Source organism: Saimiri boliviensis, chromosome 2 (assembly GCF_048565385.1).
Source record: "Saimiri boliviensis isolate mSaiBol1 chromosome 2, mSaiBol1.pri, whole genome shotgun sequence".
Classification (NCBI taxonomy): Eukaryota; Metazoa; Chordata; class Mammalia; order Primates; family Cebidae; genus Saimiri; species Saimiri boliviensis.
In genome coordinates this window covers 98,396,905-98,417,118 of record NC_133450.1, presented here as the reverse complement: position 1 = coordinate 98,417,118, position 20,214 = coordinate 98,396,905, and the positions used below count along the sequence as shown (strand labels likewise).

The following is a 20,214-nucleotide window of genomic DNA, read 5'->3' as shown; positions in this document are numbered from 1 at the left end:
GTAGCTGGGATTACAGGCACGTGCCACCATGCCCAGCTAATTTTTTGCACTTTTAGTAGAGACGGGGTTTCACCATGTTGACCAGGATGGTCTCGATCTCTCGACCTCGTGATCCACCCGCCTCGGCCTCCCAAAGTGCTGGGATTACAGGCTTGAGCCACCGCGCCCGGCCCCACAATTTCTTAACCGCTGAAATCTTACTCAACCCTCAAGATGCAGCTTAAGAGGCCTTCAGGAAGCTTTCTTTACTGGGCTGGATCAAAATCTCTTCTCTTGTGTTCCCGTCTACTGAAAACTGACGGATCCTATTTATTTCTGAACCTACCGTTTGGCCAAGCTGGGCAGGGACTTTGTTCACTGCCATATCCATGTGTGTACAGCAGGACCTGGCCCACAGTAACTATGTGTTGAATGCTTGAATATGTAAAGAACTGAATGGATAAATGCTCACTCAGCAGGACTTTTTCTTCTCTGTGTATTAAGATACAGGTCAACAGAAAGTTCCTGTCTACAAATGAATTCAGACCCTCTCTTGGGAGGATTATTCTTAGGTCTTAAGTATCTAAAGAACTAGGTTGGGCAATTTCTGCCCCCTCTACCTGTCTGTCTCAGTCTCAGTCTCCAGAGAGGCTACAACACTCTCCCAGAGGGTAGTACTTTCTGCATGTCTCTTCAGGGGATGTGCAACTAATTTCTAAACACCAAGGCCACATCTGCCAGCAGCGGATGAAAAGGAACAGACCGATTAGTGGTCCTCTAATTCAAAGTATGTCTTTCTGGAGTCTGGTTGTAGCAGTAAGATACTTTTTTGAGGTTTTCCAGAAGCTTTTGGGAACAGGAAAGCTAAAGTTCTATTTATTCCCTCCCCGCTTTTAAACCTATGTCATTTTTTTCTTTTTTCTTTTTTTTTTTTTTTCCAGTCTTCAGCCCCTCATACCTATGTCATTTTTTTCTGATTTAAATAGGAATATATTTCCTGTCTTGGGCAGAAGAAAATCTATTGGTTCACATGGACCTAAAACATAGCCATTCACATGCTTTAGGTCCATATGAATCGACAGTTTTTTTTTTTTTTTTTTGATCTGTAAAATCTTAGGTCCATGTGAATGTTAGCAAAGATTTACACTTTTAAATTGTGAACAAACATGCCTTAAACAGAGCTTTGGAAAAAAGAGTTCATACTTTTGGGGTGATATGAGGGAGAGCAAATCCTAAGTTCTTGTAGACACTTAAAAAAATAGAATTTGCCTTTATTAGACAACATAAGTTAACGAGTTAATAGCAATAGAGGGATGTAAAACTGGAGTTAAAGCTGGAATGTGAGGTGAGTGAAGAGAGATGACCGGGGAGGCTCACTTGTTCTTTGAGCTGATTCACTTTCTCTTGAAGAAGCCTTTTCACTAGTTTCAGTTTCTGTTCAACTTCTATCATTCGTTCTTCCATGACAGTTACCAGTTGTTCCTGGTTTCCCTGAAGGGAAAAAAAGTGCATTATCATTTGAAAATCACGTCACACTGAAAAGAAAACACTGGTTTATTTTCCCCACAAGATGCCTAGAGAAAGGGCAGCAAATGTTTTGCCTTTGTAACAGGAAGGATGGATTTCTAATAAAATGGGAGTTGTGAGCCCTGCATGGATTGCATATGTAAGAAAAGTAACCCTATCAGACAAAGAATCAGATTAAAAAAAAAAAAGAATCTTACCTGTGTTACCATCGTCCCCCTGATAGAAACCAAAATTATTTAAAACCCATAATTTAATACCTGTGTGTACTTCTAGTAAAATGGACATCCAAGATAAAAGAGTTAGCACCTCCCATCTGTGATTTGGGTCTTTGCAATGTTGTGGGCCTCTCAACAACAAAACAAGCACTGACTGTATTCAGGGTTTCCTAACGTTCCCAGTCAGCTTGCAATAGGCATGTCTGTTTCTCCTCTGAAGCAGCTGATGGCTGTGAGGGTGTTAGAGTTTCTTTCTTCATCATAAGCAGCCTCTTCCTGCCAATTTTTCTAGTCATCTGTTTCCCACTTGTAAATGTGAAACACACATCTGGATTGGAGGATGGGTTTATTACCAAAGCGACTGAAAATTAAAAATCTCCTCTTCTCTTCTCACACAATAGTGATAGGTTAAGGAGTAAGTGGGTCTTGGAGAGCAGCAAGACCTAGAGAGACCAGAATGCAGCCAACCGCCTCCCACCCCCCATCCCTCTGCAGTCCACCAAAAATGTCCCCATGAGGAATTTCAGATTTCAAAAAGGTGTTAACGGGTGATGGCAGTTAAGACATACTTTAAAAGCCATGCAGAATGACCAAGTTTAAGTCAAAGACAACCATCTGTTTGGATATTATTAATCACACTTCATCATCAAACCCTAAATCATGTAGGTAGCTATCCTGAGGATAGAAACTGTAAGCAAAGGTCTAATGCAGGAAGTAAATTATAAGAAATTGGGCCTGGAGAACATCTAGCTTTTGAAAAGGCTGACATTTAAAAAAAAATAGCTTTTTAAAGTTCAAACATAAATACTGTAAGTCTGATAACTACTTGCCCAACAAAGCAAAACAAATAAGAGAATTCACAGAACAGAGAGTTGGCAAAAGAGTGGAAAAACAGGAAAAACAAAGGCAGTCATATACTTAAAATTTATTTTATTTCATCAAAATTTTCCTGTCAAAAAGTTTCATACATCTTATACAAAACAGTATAAATACCCCTGATTTTCTTCAAATTCCATATATAAAAGTAGTACCTTTCGTTAAAAATAGTTACAACATATGGAATGAGAAAATAGATAGACTACATCCTTTCAAGAATCTTAAATTCACACTCTTTAAAGGGTAGAAATGATTTGTAACAAGCTGATGTTTGTGAATTTGATTCACAAGATCTGTCATTTCTACATAAATAAATAAGAGACATAATACTGCAAAGGTTTAACAGTAAAAATAAATAATTTAAAAGAGCACTTGATTCCAACATAGCTTAGCTTATGCCTCTGTGTGTGGTGTGTGTGCATGGGTGGGTGTGTGCGTCTGTCTGCCATGGTAAGAAATGTCATCCATAGCAGCCCAGTTTTCACAGGTGCCCAATCCTTCTGTAGGAATCTGCATGCACTGCTCGCTGCTCCGGTAGCAAGGCCTAGAGAAAGAAGGCAAGTGGTACACTTCACCCTCATGTCAGGATGAGTTTTTAGAGGGAGTCTAAATTCACACATTTATGATGCAAACACTTTTTAAAAGCACACACATCAACACTACATAGGCAAGCAAAGCAACACAAACGCAGAAGAGATCACATCACTCCACACACACAAACATGCAGATTCTAATAATCTATATTCTTAAAATTAGTGTCAGCTCAGCAGCAGGAAATGGGAGAGCCTGCAATAGCATGCTGGTGAGACTAATAGGCAGTCTACCCTTGTCAGCTGGTTGGAGGATTTTTCTTTTTTTCCAAAAATCTTAACTGTTTTTCCTCCGATTCCTTCAGGATTAGATAAAAGGATCCTTTTTAACATAGGTGGGTGGGTTGGGAAGAGCATGCTTTGAAAATAGTGTGTAAGAGAGTAATGAGTAGAATCTTGGCAGGATCATTCGGTTAGAAGGTCCACTAAAAACTGAGATCAAAGTTTTGTAGTTCAATTACTTAATGAAGAGTTAAAGCATCTAACACTCTACCATCACAATTTAAGACCTTTAATATTGGGAAGTTGAAGAGATATGTATAAAGCTTTCAAAAACAGATTTTGAAGCTCATAAGACAAAAAACCTTCTAAAGCTGATTAGAAATAAAGGTATGCATGTAGAGGGAAAAGTTGATTAGAACTGACAGGTGATAGGAGTACTTCATAATAAAGCATAGATACCAGTAGAAGAAATAGAACTGCTCCTATGTATAGTTCCAGGGCTAACATGACTTTGCAAAGCCACTCTGAGGGGATTTAAAAGGAGATGGGAAATTCCTTATCAAGTATTAACTGAGAGGAAAGGTATCTGAAAACACAGTGCATGCAAACCAGAAAAAATTAAGGTAGAATCCCACAAAGAAGGAGTTTGTTTCTTTATTCCTAATTCTGAATTAACGAAATGGGCGAGTCCTGAGAGTTAAACTTCTGAGAAAGGATGATGAATGCACTAAAGAGAAATAAACCTAACACAAGATTGGATGTGGTGGTAAGCTGGGATCATGCTGATGGAAACAATGAGAAGATCTTGATCTTCTTAGTTTTTTGAACTGGGTAACTTAAATGAAGTATGTCAACTAGAACGATGTCACAGACTACACTATTTGTTGTGAAAAGTCCTCGCTTGGAATTTCATGGAATGCAGCAGGCTGCAGGGCTCTGGCACAGGAAAGCTCAGCGTACTTTGTTAGTAGCGCGTATCCTAGCCACATTTAAACTTTGTAATATTTATTTTCGGCATGGGATGGGAACATTAGGCCAATTGTGCACTATGTTTAAGTGATCCTGATACTTCATCGTCTATTACAAATGGGCAAAGGAGTCTCAGAACACTAAATGACTCAGCTTAGACGCTGAGAGCTCAAAAGTGGCACTGCACAACCCAAAAAAACGCACTGCAATTCTATGGATTTGTCATACAGGTAAAATATAACTCTCCGAAAGAAGATTTCGGGTCACGATTTAATTTTGTTTTTTAAGTTTAAGAGATGGAGTTTTGCTACAACGCCTAGGCTAGAGCGTAGTGGTTATTCACAGGCATGATCGTAGCTCACTGCAGCCTTGAACCTCTGGCCTCAAGTGATCCTCCTGTCTCAGTCTCCCAGTAGCTGGGACTACAGGTGTGTCCCACCAGATTTAGGTTCTTTCTCTCCACCTTTGAACTGGTATAACTTTCAAATAATCGGGTAAAATTAACAGATGATCTGAGTTTACTACTAGAGAAGAGAGAGCTTCATACCTGTGGTGTGTTGGTTTCGGAGATCCTGTTTTCAAGTTCCTCCTGCAGGTGCTGGTTTATCCTTTCTGCCTGCAGCAGCTGGTGTTGAAGCTGCAGAAACTGCTCCCTGGGCACCATCGGACAGGCTTGCTGCTGGAGCAGCTGCAAATCCCAAGCGTGAGGGGAAGGGCTAGGCATCGCAGTGGACCTCAGGTGCTGCATCTGAAGGACAACGGCAAAGCGCCGGTCAGCTGAGGGCCTTCAATCCCAGAGCTGCCCTGGATGGTGTCCGGCAGTGAGGAATGAAGGCTACAAATTCATTCACAACCTCGGACCCACTGAAACTTAGAAACAGGACAGTACTTGGGCCTGAGGAAGATGGAAATGAGAAGAGCTATTTTGCTTAGTAGAGAATATGCTTAATAAGTAGACTTTCTTAAAAGTTTTAGACTTAAAAAAAAAAAAAGCACTTCCCGACAAGGGCATGATGTACATAATACATCTGAATTCCATCCCTTTTTTTTTTTACATTGGAAAAATTACCTCCCTCCTTTTTAAAACTGGGGTTGGAGTAAGGAAATCGAGGGAGAAAGTGGTTATGCTTTAGAGTTTTACCACTTCATTTACCATTCATAAAGATGCTTAAAGATAAATGTTCAATGACTACATTTGTTCCAACCCCGAGTTAGCAAGTTTTCTGAAGAACTTCATCTTGGATCTAAAATTATTTTAACCTACCTTTAGTTTATCAATATGCAGTTACACCCTTAGGTGAAACGGCACAACAAGACAGACAATTCTGATGCATAGAGCAATAATATCCTAGAGCATCTGGGAACCGGACAACATGGAATGGGAGTATTCAAGACCGTGAGGAAATGTGCATCAACATGCCAGTCCAAGTCAGGGAGAGGAAAGGGAGGAGGATACGCGGCATTTGGGTCAGTGAGGCAGGCCACCTCACGCCTGTAAACTCGCTGAGCATGCAACAAACATGATCAAGGACTAAGCTCAAGAAGCGGCACCTCCAGGCTTGTGAGAAGGTGAAAAAGGACCTCTAAGACTGGGCTGTAATGAAATGTCGTGAAACTGCAGAGCCACTATCCATTTCCTTAGAGCGAAATTTCTAGGTGGGGGTAGGGGCATGGCCCACTTCCCACTTTGAAAATACTTTATTTTCATGATAAAAATTATGGAGAATTATCCCAAAATTTTATAGCAGTGGGATAATTTTCTTCATACATAATGCTTTAAATACGGAGGAAAAGTCTGAGGCAAACAGACATATTATACCATTAAAACAAAATGAATACTGGCTCTTATCTTAAATTCTTAGTAACTGTTATGAGCAACAGAAAGGATAACATGAGCAAGGGGTTGAATGAGATGGCTCCATGCTATGAAAGTTCATTGAAAGAGAAAGGTCTACCTTCACACACTATCTCAGGCAGAGAACTGCACCCTTCTCTGCTACTTCCAACCACTGAGTTCTAGGTACAGGTTAGCCACAGACAAAACAAGAAGAAAAGAAAATTATAGGAGTTATAAAAAGAGAAAAGTATGAGTTATAAAAGGAAAGAACAGTACTAATTAGGTATATACATGAACAGGAGCATATGAAAGACCACCATTTACATTTTTTCGTGTATAAATTTTAGACACTAAAATGTCCTACAGCTCTAATTCTGCAAGTGCGTCTGCACTTACTATATCCTCTTTGTACTCCTCTCAGTATAATGAATTAGAAGATTCCAGATCCAGGCCGGGCGCAGTGGTTCATATCTGTAATCCCAGCACTTTGGGAGGCCAAGGTGGGCAGATCACTTGAGGTCAGGAGTTCAAGACCAGCCTGGCCAACATAGTAAAACCCCATCTCTCCCAAAAATAGAAAAATTATCCAGGCATGGTGGCATGTGGGCCTTTAGTTCTGGCTACTTGGGAGCTGAGCAGGAGAATCGCTTGAACCCATGAGGCAGAGGTTGCAGTGAGCCGAGATCCGCACCACTGCACTGCACCCTGGGTGACAGAGTGAGACTTTGTCTCAAAAATAAATAAAGATAATTCCAGGTCCAGTATGGAATGGATCTGATGTTAAATCTTTTGCCACTTGGAGGTGCAGAATACAGTATAAACCATAAGTCATTTTTCTTGTTCAAGTGTCTGAACTGTTGGCTATCACAGAGGTACACAGCAGACCTAGGAACTGCTGATATAGCCTGTAACCCTTTTGTTGAATGTTTAGAACAAACTGTTTATTGAACTGCTCACAGTAGAAAAAGCCCTGAAGTAGGAGTCAAATACTAGCCCTATTTTTTCATTTTCCTAGTCGAGTAATTTGTGATCTTTAATTATAGTGGGGGATATGTTACATTAGAACTGTGACTGTTAAACTAGTATATACAGATGAGGAGAGCCTACTTCCCACAAGGGAGTGCGTATGTCAAATCAGAATCATGAAGAGAGCTTTGCTTAAATTCCCTGATTCCAGTTCTGATGCAGAAACTTGTCCCCACCCAGCTTACCACCCGCTGCCCCAATGAGGTAAGAATCCCTGCCAGAGTGAGAAGCAATGTACCTATCCCTCTGGTGAGCTAGGGCACAAAAGAAGGTATGAAAACCACTGTGCATCCCCCAAATTAACCTACTCTATAGGTATCATAATATAAGTAAAAAGCCAGTTTGTAGGGCTGGAGAGGGGGAATGGTTAATGCTTAATGGTTACAGCTTCTGTTTGGAGTGATGAAAAGGTTTTGGAAGTAGTGGTAATGGTTGTAGGATGTTGTGAATTTAATGAATGCCACTGAATTGTACATTTTTAAATGGTTAAAATGGCAATTATATGTTAGGTATGTATTTATCACAGGTTAAAAATTAATACACAAAAAAATCATTGAATTGTACACCTGAAATACGTGAAATATATACTATGTAAATGATACCGCAATAACGCTGTTTTTAAAAACTCCAATCTGGAGTAATGCAGGAGGGATGAGGGAACTCCCAATACTTTGGGAGTCGGAGGTGGAAGGATTGTTTGAACCCAAGAATTCAAGGCTGCAGTGAGCTGTGATCATGGCACTGTACTCTAGCTTGAGTGACAGAATCTCAAAAAAATAACCAGTTTGTATAAATAAAGCATAATAATTCATTTTTAAAAAAAAATAGTCTCGCTCTGTCACCCAGGCTGGAGTGCAGTGGCACAATCTCTGCTCACTGCAACCTCTGCCTCCCGAGCTCAAGCGATTCTCCTGCATCAGCCTCCTGAGTGGCTGGGATTGCAGGCGCACACCATCATGCCTGGCTAATTTTTGTATTTTTAGTAGAGACGATGTTTTACCATGTTAGTCTGGCTGGTCTCGAACTTGTGACCTCATAATCTGTCCACCTTGGCCTCTCAAAGTGCTAGGATTACAGGCGTGAGTCACTGCATCCGGCCAATAATTCAGTTCTATTTCCTAATGAAAGTTCCATTAGAATTAACAGGTATAAGATTTCACATTAAAAGTCAATACTTGGTTTTTAAAAGCTACCTTTGCATGTGGCCAGCTTCATAAAAGAAAATACTTAAATATTCCAATTTCTTCTTCTTTTTTTTTTTTAGATGGAGTCTCACTTTGTTGTCCACGCTGGAGTGCGATGGCGCGATCTTGGCTCACTGCAATCTCTGCCTCCCAGGCTCAAGCGATTCTCAGCCTTCTGAGTAGCTGGGATTACAGGCACCCAACACCACACCCAGCTATTTTTTTTTTTTTTTTGTATTTTTACTAGAGACAGGGATTCACCATTTTGGCCAGGCTGGTCTCAAACTCCTGACCTCAGGTGATCACCTGCCTCAGCCTCCCAAAGGGCTGGGATTACAGGTGTGAGCCACTGCGCCCAGCCCCATTTCTCATGATTCTGGCTTAAAAACGTGTGTATACATAGTACTTTTTAAGAGCACAAAAAGGCAATTTCTAAATGTTCTTCTCTGCCTTACCTAAGTCTTATAGTTCACTAAGTGTTATGACTAATTTTATCTAAAAGGTCTGTCTATCAATGAAATTCTTATTAAGAAGGATTTTTAGCCTGGCCAATATGATGAAACACCATCTCTACTAAAAATTTAAAAAATTAGCCGGGTTTGGTGGCACATGCCTGTAATCCCACCTACTTGGGAGGCTGAGGCAGGAGAATTGGTTGAACCCAGGAGGTGGTGGTTGCAGTGAGCAGAGATTGTGCCACTGAACTCAGGCCTGAGTGACAGGGCGAGACTCTGTCTCAAAAAATAAAAAGAATTTATACATAAGTTTCTTACATACTATAATTGAACTCATTAATCAGAAAGCAATCTAGAAGACTGGAACCCAACATTCAAGCTAGTAAGTTAGTTTTACAAAGCCTTTTTTTTTTTGAGACAGGGTCTTTCTCTGTCACCCAGGCTGGAATGCAGTGGTATGATCTCGGCTCACTGCTACCTCCAACTCCTGTGCTCAAGCAATCCTCCAGCCTCAGCCTCTTGAGTAGTTGGGACTACAGGTACACACCACCATACCGGGCTAATTTTTATAATTTTTTTTTTTTTTTTTGTAGAGACAGGGTTTTGCCATGTTGCTCAGGCTGGTCTTGAACTTCTGGACTCAAGCCATTTGCCTCCCTCAGCCTCCCAAAGTGCTGGGATTACCGGTAGGAACCACTATGCCACCACAGATACATTTTCATAGTTATCAGCTATGTCTCTCACAAGGCAGTGCTGAGTTTTAAATGTAGTAATGAAGAATAGAAGCACTTGAAATTAAAACTCCTAAATGTCAATGCTCTCAAATTTCCTGCATGGATTTCCCAACTGAAGAAGGTGCTAGACACCAATCATATCTATAAAATCCTGCAATATAGGAGGGATCAGGGAACTGATATAAACACAGTGATGGTAAGGGTGCTCAGCGCTCCTTGGCTAGCATCAGGGAGTCCCTGCCAGCTGCTTTTGCAGAGGTACACAGGTCTTTGCATTTTAGGTCGGTCACCGTTATTACTTCCTCTAAAAAGCAGTATGGCTTCCTATGGCAGTGTAATTAAGCAAAGTTGTCTATTAAACTTAGTAAGACAGACCAAAGAATTCAACTTGGCAGTGTACTGACAGTTTCACAACAGGAATTCAATGCCATGTCTAGTCTCTACCAACAAATGGCTCATTCATGGATTAAAATATTCTTCATAGCTAAGGCCATCTGCTGAGAAACTTACCTCCATGAGCTGCTCATCCAGTTTTACTTGTTTCTTTTTCAGGCCTTCATTCTCCAAATGAATTGTTTCTAATTCTTGCTCAAGGGAATTCATCTGACTGACCTGTTTCCAAAAAACAAAATATTCCCTTTAAACAAAAAAACACTTGAGTTGTTCTATTTTATTCTGACAAATCTGTGCTTGTCAGAAATCTCAACTCTTGAAATGAAACCAAGTTAATTCAGTGACAGAAAACAAATAATACAATCAGTGTATTGCTTATATTGAAGTAATCTAGTTTTAATCACCTGTCTTCACACAGAATGGATTTCTTAAGGCAGCTGGCTTTTAGACTTGGATGCCACCCACTGTAAGAAATGCATTTTATCTTACAACACAGTACACACACCCACACATATGTACAGTAAGTACATGTCACTGAAATACCCTTACCATGGGCCATGTACTCTGATATTTTGTAGTATATTAATAAAAATGCTGGTTTCCATTAAATTGATTTGATAATCTTCTACTATGGATCTGCAGTAGGAAAAACACTGTCTTGAGGCAAAGTTAAAGGCTTAAAATTGAGGGTACATAAAACCTGATTTATATAACTTCTCCATTTTAACGATTTTGAGTACTCATTCTTATATCTCTGTACTACAGGAAGAACCTAGTCAACTAGATGACAAAATATTGCTCAGTTAAAAACATACACCATTATCTTAGAAAGCTGATTGCTTTTATCAAAAAGAGCTGGGAACAGCAAGAATTATGAAACAGAAGTGTAGTCTTCCAGGTCCATTTTAAAATTCAGCGTTATTTAGAAGCGTATCACAGACTTTTTTCCCTGCCTCGTGAGCAGCTAGATAAAACCCATTTTCTTTCTGCAAGTTTACTTGAAAGTTTCTGAAATTTTGGCTTTAGAGCACAACCGACCTTCTTACTGCAAATAGTCATAACTTACACACACAAAAAAATTTGAGTATTTTCTAATGAAATATTTTTCTCAAATTTCTAAGCAAACCATATTTTATATAAAGAGGTAATAGTGAAAACTGAGTTTCAGTGTAGAAAAAGAAAAGTAACTCTGAGAAGTCTGGTCTTGAACTCTAACTTTGTGGGATGAAGTACAGAAAGCAAACTGAGTGGCACTGCAGAGGTGTGACCACGGGGTAGCCAGTCTCCAAGAGGCCCCAAAGAGCCCCACCTCTGGTATTCACACCCTCATACAGTCCCCTCCCACACTAACCTAGGGTTAGTCTGTGTGACAAACAGAATGCAGCAGAAATGTTAGTATGTCAATTGCAGGATTAGATCATACAAGGGACCACAGCTTCAATCTTGGTCTCTTGGCGTCAGTCTCTGTTTCATCACTCCTTCTTGCGGAAGCCAGATGCTATACCCTGAGAAAAGGCCCAGGTAGTGAAGAGCTGAGGTCTCAGGCAAGCAGCCAGCAAGGAACAGAAGCCTCTTGCTAACAGCTGTATGAATGAGCTTGGAAAGTAAATCCTCTAGCCCCAGTGAAGCCTTCAGATAATTGCAGGCCTGGCCAATATCTAGCCTGCGTCCTCAAGAGAGCCCTGAGTCAGATCACCCAGCCAAGCTGCTTCTGACTTTCTGATTTGTAGATAAGACAACAAATGTTTGTTGTTTTGTTATATAACAATAAAAAATACAGCTTATATTAAAATGTTTCTAGTATTAGGGTGATAAATATTTTGCCAACTTATAAAGGTTTATAATATCAGAGATGATTAACTGTCTTTAAGAAAGCTTAATTTGTTCTTCATTCAACCATTATTCAATCAAAAAGAACCATAATGCTGTTTTGACAAGATAACAGCATAAAGAGATAAAAGAGCCAAAATATGCCACTGTCATCATTTCCTTAGAAGTACACTTGAGAAGAAACACCCTTAGTAACACATTATAATGAAAACATAGATGCATGCCATATACTCTCAAAAACTCACCTTCCTGTTAGTAGATCTTTCTTTCTGAAACTGATCACACTCTCTCTTTAAGCTCAATTTTTCTTGCTCTGTGGGTTTCACAGCACCTGATGGATTTAGATGTTTTTGGTGCTTGGGAAGAAGGTTGGATTCCAGTTGACGGACCTAACGAGAACAAATATAAGAGGAAGAAATGCTAATACGTCACCCAGCCAGTAAAAACAACCAACAGGGAAAGTTTTAATTCAGCACTTGGGTCCTGTTGTAACTTCCTGTTCAGTCCAGCCTATAAATACTTGAAGCTTATTCTTCCAGATCTCAAAAGACCATCTGGGTAAATCTGCTTGGGTCTACAAACCCAACACTGTAGGAACGAGACAGGGAAGAGGGGGACTTGTGCATCAGGAGTCAACAGTGTATGTGATGTGACTGCCAGGAAAACAGGCACAGCAGTCCCAGGCCCCTTTTTTCCTGACATGAACATTACTTTTAGGAGAGACTGAGCTAACCGTCCCATCTGCTCTGTATTGGACTTTTCACATCTAAAGCAGCTCTATGAGGACATGAACCATGTCTGTCTTGCTCGCCACTGTCAGCAATAGCAGAGTTTCTGGCATGGAGTAGGTGTTCTGAGTATCTGTGACTCTTGAGAGTTCCTCCTCAAAAGAGGTGTTAAGCGTAAGCTAAATATCATTGGGGACTATGTAGCAGAGGTAAGGAATTCAAGCATCAGGGTGGTGGTTGGAAAAGACCTTTGAAGTTCATTCTAACCTTGAAATGTTGTGTTTTAAAGGAGGCGCCTTTTTCTCTCATAATGAGTTACCCAGACCTGCAAGATCTGAGTCTAGTTTTGCCGTTTCTTACTACTAATCTTAATGGCCAGCCAGTTTGAATGAAGAATTTATGGTTCACATAATTTCCATGAGTCTATATTTTGGATATGAAGATTAAAATCACAAATGTATTTTAATATAAAACTATTTTATAAACATCAGGATAAAATTATATGTGAGCAAATGATAAATCACATGTTCTTAAAATAAGTCTGCCATAGCAAGATACTGAAATTCCTACCTTAGAACCATTCCAATCACATCCAACATTCATTTTCATATCAAGCTGATCATTTGCAAACATACGCCACGACGTGCATCTTCTCAAGTTACCTTCTCCCGGGAGTGCATGAGTTCAGCTTTGGTGTTCTGTACCACGGCCTGGAGCCTCTCATTCTCTTGCCAAAGCAGCTGTTGTTCCTCATTCATCAGATGATCCAACTTGTCCCAGGACAGCCTTTTCTGCTGGTTATGGAGCCCTGATGGATGCGTAGCTATTTCTGGGGCCCAGCTCTTAAGAGAGATTGTAGAGTGTAAGCCTTAAAAACAAGCTGTTGGGTAATTTCTGTGTTGAGACAGGTGTCATAGTTATCCAGTGACTCCTAGTAAGTACTTTCCAATCGTCCCCTTGGTCTTCTAAATGAAAGTATGTGTTTGTATATATAAATATGAACAAAACAATATTCTAGAAGTTTGATTTTTTAAAAAGGTTTCGAGAGTCTGTGTTTAAAACTGTCTTTGACAAAACAGCCATGTCGTGTCCAATAGTGAGTATGTCTGTAGGGCAAGGCCCAGTTCCATAAAGGACTCAAGTGCATAGAGACTGGTGGCTTAAAAGTTGTCTCATTCTTAGGAAGTTATTTTTGAGTCCAGAAGATATTCTTTTGATTCACAAAGGACATAAAGAGAAAGCTGAAACGCACTGCCAACTTGAAAGCTTTCATAAGCTAAACTCTGCTTTCATTTTCACAGATGCAATCATATCCTTTTTTTTAGAATCCAGAGCACATATTGTCCATGTAATTAACATGGGTATTCAGAAATGTGCTTTCAGCTACCAAAGTGATTTTTTGGATCTTGAAAATGATTTTAAAAATGACAAAGATAACACAAATATATAAGCCTCCTGCCTTTTAAAACCGAACATGAAAAAAAAGGATACAATCTCATTTTGAGAAAAAGTCAACACAGAAGTAATTTTAAAAATGGAAACTTTTTTTTTTTTTTTTTTAGACAGTGTCTTGCTCCGTCACCCAGGCTGGAGTGCAGTGGCACGATCCCAGCTCACAGCGACCTCTACCTCCTGGACTCAAGCAATTCTCGCGCCTCAGCCGTTCAAGTAGCTGGGATTACGGGAGTGTGTACCACCACACCTGGCTAATTTTTACATTTTTGGGAGAGGCAGGGTTTAGCCATGTTGGCCAGGCTTAACTCTTGGCCTCCCCAAGTCCTGGAATGACAGGTGTGAGCCACCACGCCCAGCCAGAAACAACTATCTAATTTTTTTTTTTTTTTTCTTCAAAAAGTTCCACCAAGACGTAAGTGAATTAGTGTCTACTTTTACTGTAGGACACAATCTTAACATCTACCCCAAGACTGGCATCTATCACATTGTTCTTAATTTATCTGCACACAGATTAGGCAGCACTGTGATTTATTAAAATGAGACACACTTTCTACCACACCACTATCATGTGTCAGCCAGCGAACACTTTAACCAGCTCTGCCTGGACTTTCTAGTGCCACAGCAACAACTATTTGTAGCAGTGAATTATCTCCTGAAATTGAGTGCTATTGTTTTATGCCGAAGTTGTACTTTTTTGCAAGCTTATGTATCTGTTCCCAGATGAATTTCTTGCCGTGTTTCTCTTCACTTGATTTTTGTAGGGTCACACAAATACTTTTATCTACCATTTTAGAAAATATTTTAGTTTTGTTACTACAAAACTCAATTCAGCCATGGTCTTCTGACTTGCTCAATACAAAAAGAAAAACAGACCTGTCTTATATCACTATGGTTCATTTATGTAAAGTTTAGAAATAAGCATCCTTAACCTACAGTGGCAGAGGGCACAAAAGTGGTTCTCTTGGAGTTACCAACTGGAGGGAACACAAGAGAGCCTGGTGGGTGCTGGCAGTGTTCCGTATTTTTATCTAAGTGGTGGTTATACAAACAAACCTACATAAAGAGATATAAAATATGAATATTTATATATACATACATATACACATAAAAATAATCAAGTTATAGACTTAAGATGTATGTACTTTACCATAAATAACTTATACCTAAATAAAAAAAGAACAAATCACCTTGCCACCAGCATTCTGAAGTTGCTTATGCAAAGACATCACTTCTTGTTTTAAAGCCTCCTTTTCCTGCTGAGTCACTCGTAGGTCAGATTTAACCCAGGACATTTGCAGGTTTACATTCTGCAGGGTGTCTTCTAAATTCTGAACCTGTATCATGAGAACGATCTTTTACCACTACACAAACTCTGGTGGTCTCACCTCTAGCATGTTCAGGAATGAGAAACTTTCACGTCCCTTGGTTTCTCTTTACTAAATCCAGTTTTCTTGTCGGTAGCTTACTGGAAACTCAGGATAGTATGTATATTTACAGGATGTGAAATTATATATAGGACAATGTTGAGCCATGCCTGGAGCAAGGTACTACTGAGGGTCATCTGGTAGATTACTAAATGGTATCTTACAGAACCGATGGGTGCCAATTGGCATCACAAAAGATGGTTTCACTAAATTTTGAAGAAATTATGTTTTAGCCTGTGGTGTTGGATTGTAAAGGACCCTCTTAATTGAAAATAAAAATATGTGTTTGTAGAATCCTATTCTAGGCTAGGCATGGTGGCTCACACCTGGAATCCCAGCACTTTGGGAGTCCAAGACAGGAGGATCGCTTGAGCCAAGGAGTTTGAAACTAGCCTGGGCAAGACGGCAAGACCCCCATCTCTACAAAAAATGAAAAATTAGCCGAGTGTGGTGGTGTGTGCCTATAGTCCCAGCTACCTAGAAGGCTGAGGTGGTAGAATCCCTTGTGCCCAAGAGTTTGAGGCGGCAGTGAGTGGTGATCCAGCCTGGGCTACACAGGGAGACCTCACCTCTTAAAGAGGAATCCTATTCTATGCTAATATCTCATATAAATTCCAATTTAAAAAATTTAAATTTATAAACGGAATGTTGATATAGATCTTTAAAACAGGGCACAAACCTGCCTTAGAAGTCCTGTTTATACATTAGGAAGAAGCAGTCATTTGTATGCACTCTTCTCAAGCCTTCATAATTAATAAACTTTGAGGGAAATAATAAATTATTTTGCTACAATATATTTGAAATATTATTTAAATAATTTTGTCACACTATATTTACTTTTTTTCTTGAGATGGAGTCTTGCTCTGTCGTGCAGGCTGGAACGTACTAGCGTGATCTCAGCTCACCACAGCCTCTGCCTCCTGGGTTCAAGCTATTCTCCTGCCTCAGCCTTCTGAGTAGCTGGGACTACAGGCACATGCTACCACACCCAGCATTTTTTTTTTTTTTTTTTTTTTTTTTAATTTTCAGTAGAGACGGGGTTTCACCATGTTGGCTGGTATGGTCTCGAATTCCTGACCTCAAGCATCTGCCCACCTTGGTCTCCCAAAGTGCTGGGATTACAGGCGTGAGCCACCACACATTGCCATGCTATAAATACACATCAATTATTGGTCAAATTGAATCATTTGGAACCCTCTTATGCTACTTCCACCTGGAACATTCTTTTTACTGGGATTTCTGGTGGAAGATCTAGGAGAATACTAACTGTGAAGATGAAACTAGAATTGTCCACATACCTTTTCCTGAGAAGCCACCAGCTGTGACTTTAAGCTCGCACTTTGATGTTCCCATGATTTCTGTTCCTGCTTCATTGTCTCGATTCTCTGCTCTAAAAGACTTGATTTTGCCAACTGTTTCAGGAAGGGAAAAGAGGTAAAAGGGATTTTTTGCAATATTATCTAGCCTTAATTTATATGCCTGCACTTACATTGTCAAGAGCAAGTACCATCTATTTATGTGGGGGAGCAGGGCAAGGTCAAAGAAGGAGATGGTCTTCCTGGCTCCCTGTTATACTCAATTTTGAGGAGTTGCTTCTTTTTGGAAATTGCCTATTTTTCTTTCCTACTGCCTCATGTTTTGAGGGTGGAAGATGGTAAGCTGGAAGGCAATTAAAAATCTCAAAAGCATACCATGGGAAGAAAATACAGAATACCTACTGAGGCAGGTGGGGGGAAAAGGCAGTGTTTTTGGATCTGCTAAAGGTAAAATAGAAACTGTCTATGAAATTGATCTCAGATTATTAAACCCATAATTTATAACAAAATAGCATTATGAAGTTGCACTGTGATATGATGATGAGACAGGCCAGGTGCAGTGGCTCACACCTGTAATCCCACCACTTTGGGAGGCCGCGATGGGTGGATCACAAGGTCAAGAGCTCGAGACCATCCTGGCCAACATGGTGAAACCCTGCCTCTACTAAAAATACAAAAATTAGCTGGGCATGCTGGTGCGCACCTGTAATCCCGGCTACTCAGGAGGCTGAGGCAGGAGAATTGCTTGAACCAGGACCTGGGAGGCAGAGGTTGCAGTGAGCCAAGATAGTGCCACCGTACTCCAGCCTGGGCTACAGAGCGAGACTCCGCCTCACCAAAAATAAAAGACAAATTTTATGTTATTGAGTTTAATATAATTAGTAAACAACTAATTTAGACTTTATCACAGTCTTGGCTGCAGGAAACCTAGGGTCAGGGAATGCCACAGATGCTGCTCCAGGACACTCCTGCAACAACAGACTAACACGGGAGGCCCCTGTGCCACTGTCCACAGAGAAAGGCTCATTACGGGGCACATTCTGTATGATGATGGCAAAGTTCTATTATTTTTACTACCTTATCAACACAGCTATTTAATTCCTCACTTAGAGCCTCCTTTTCTTTCAGCAGTTTTTCGTTGTAGCTTACAACACTCGAGATTTTTTGCTGGAAGTCAGAGAGATCAGGACATCTGTGCAGCTGTAAGAGACAAACAAATGAGTCCTTCCATCACATCTCCTGGCTGGGTAAGTACAAAGGGGTATTTCTAAATAAGGCATTTTTACAAGCTGCTGCTATTTGCCTATCTGTAGGTATTTCAGAAGACAAACTCTAGCAGACTATAGTAAACTTCAAATACTGTCTCTGGCTTCTCTCTGTTCCCCAGTTGACTGCTGAAATGTCTGCTTAGGTAGACTCAACCAGACAGACATTGTTTAATAATGATCCCAGCTCTCCATTTTACCTTCAGGGCAAAATAACATACTGCCATTCTGTCATCAATTTAACACATGTAGCATATTATATTTTCCTCATGCTTTTTAACTAGAAAACTATTTTTCAAAAAATCTCAGTCAAGATTATAGAATTGGGCTAGTTGGGGTGGCTCACTCTCATAATCCCAGCACTTTGGGAGGCTGAGGGTAGGCGGATCACTTGACATCAGGAGTTTGAGGTCAGCCTGGTGAACATGGTGAAACCTTGTCTCTATTAAAAATACAAAAATTAGCCAGGTGTGGTGGTGTGTGCCTGTAATCCCAGCTACTTGGGAGTCTGAGGCAGGAGAATCACTCAAGCCTGGGAGGCTGAGGCTGCAGTGAGCCGAGATGACTGCACTCCAGCCTGATGACAGAAACTCTGTCTTGAAAGAAAAAAAAAAAAAGACTGTAATTGGCATGAACTGAACCACATACAAGGTAACACCCAAAGGCAAGTTTAAAGATAAAATTGTATTTTTCAGCTTGTTCCCTGTGCTCTTCCTTTCAGAAGATGCCTATGCTGGCTGGCCAGTAAAATGTTGTTGGTGTGGACACACTGGCTTTTCCTCTCCATTTTATCAAATCAAGAGAAACCGACGAGTGTTCTTACTCCTCCTCAACATCAATGTGGGTACTAGTCTCATTTTGGGCTGGATAATTCTTTGTCGGGGGTTGGGGGTTATTCTGGACATTCCAGATGTTTCACAGCATCTCTGGCTTTACTCACAAGATGCCAGTAACCACTCCCTCAGTTCCCAGTTGTGAAAATAAATAATGTGCCCAGAAACTGATAAATATTCTGGGGCAGGAGAGCATTCCTCACTCCCTCACCCTGTTGAGAACCCATGCTTTAAAGAGGCTGTTTCTTACACTTCTTAACCCTTTCCCATAATTTATAAGTTTGTAACTTTCCTCTGTTTTCACCTGGCTTTTCAATTCTTTATTATCATTATGATTTCACAACCATCTTTTCTGCTTTGTGAACCTGAAGTTCTTTTACATTTAGCTGTAAGAATAGTAAGACAAAACAGACCTTCAGGGTTGAATCTTGTCTTCAACTGGCAACAAATCCAGCATACCTTACAAATCTGAACAAGTCAGAGGAATATAGGGAAATGTATTTTCAAGTACCTGGGCACTGGTTTAAGAAAGGACTTTCTACTTTATCCACTGTCTTGCCTTCCCACCCTCCAGACACCCAGAAAGCTTGGTACCACTTGGGATGTCAGTAGACTGGTTCCTTTCAGTGCAATAAATAACATGTAAGAGTGCTTTGTGAACTGTGAATCATGCTGCCATACAGAGTAGCACATGCCTCCTGGGCCCATGTTGTATAACAGCAATGATGGGCTGACACTGCCCTCTTGGGATCCAAAAGGGTCCAGGTACCTGATGAAACAACTTTCTACCAAAGGCAGACCAGGCTAGTTCTCCATCACACTATTTATACTGCCTCTGTTTTTTTTCTTAAAACAATATAAGCCGGGCAATGGTGGCTCAAGCCTGTAATCCCAGCACTTTGGGAGGCCGAGGCGGGTGGATCACGAGGTCAGGAGATCGAGACCATCCTGGTCAACATGGTGAAACTCCATCTCTACTAAAAATACAAAAAATTAGCTGGGCATGGTGGCGCGTGCCTGTAATCCCAGCTACTCAGGAGGCTGAAGCAGGAGAATTGCCTGAACCCAGGAGGCGGAGGTTGCGGTGAGCCGAGATCGCGCCATTGCACTCCAGCCTGGGTAATAAGAGCGAAACTCCGTCTCAAAAAAAAAAAAAAAAATTTATATATATATTTACATTTATATATATATAAAGGTGTTGAATGATGTCCTCCTCATGTTATTTTTCTCCTAGCTCTGCTCCTTTCCTTCTGTTCTTTAGCTTAGCAAAGCCACAAAGCACACATTTACAATACTATGAATTTGAAATCAATCATTATCATCCTAAAGGCTTTCAAAAAGTCAAGGAAAAATGGA

General features: G+C 40.4%; 1 protein-coding gene across 8 annotated transcripts in view; it reads right to left on the bottom strand.

Moving 5' to 3' along the window:
• Positions 1–20,214, bottom strand: part of NIN (ninein) — a 111,697-nt gene that overhangs the window by 5,446 nt on the left and 86,037 nt on the right. For 5 of the 8 annotated variants that reach the window (XM_074393943.1, XM_074393947.1, XM_074393950.1 and 2 more), the window contains 8 exons: positions 17,838–17,960; positions 16,743–16,856; positions 15,208–15,354; positions 13,228–13,407; positions 12,083–12,226; positions 10,125–10,226; positions 4,926–5,126; positions 1,357–1,470 (listed from right to left, as the gene is read on the bottom strand). In XM_074393943.1, coding sequence (XP_074250044.1) covers positions 1,357–1,470; positions 4,926–5,126; positions 10,125–10,226; positions 12,083–12,226; positions 13,228–13,407; positions 15,208–15,354; positions 16,743–16,856; positions 17,838–17,960 — 1,125 coding nt within the window. Of the gene's footprint in view, positions 1–1,229; positions 1,471–2,636; positions 3,142–4,925; positions 5,127–10,124; positions 10,227–12,082; positions 12,227–13,227; positions 13,408–15,207; positions 15,355–16,742; positions 16,857–17,837; positions 17,961–20,214 lie in introns of those variants that run through there. The other 3 variants (XM_074393948.1, XM_074393946.1, XM_074393944.1) reach the window with 3 other exon arrangements.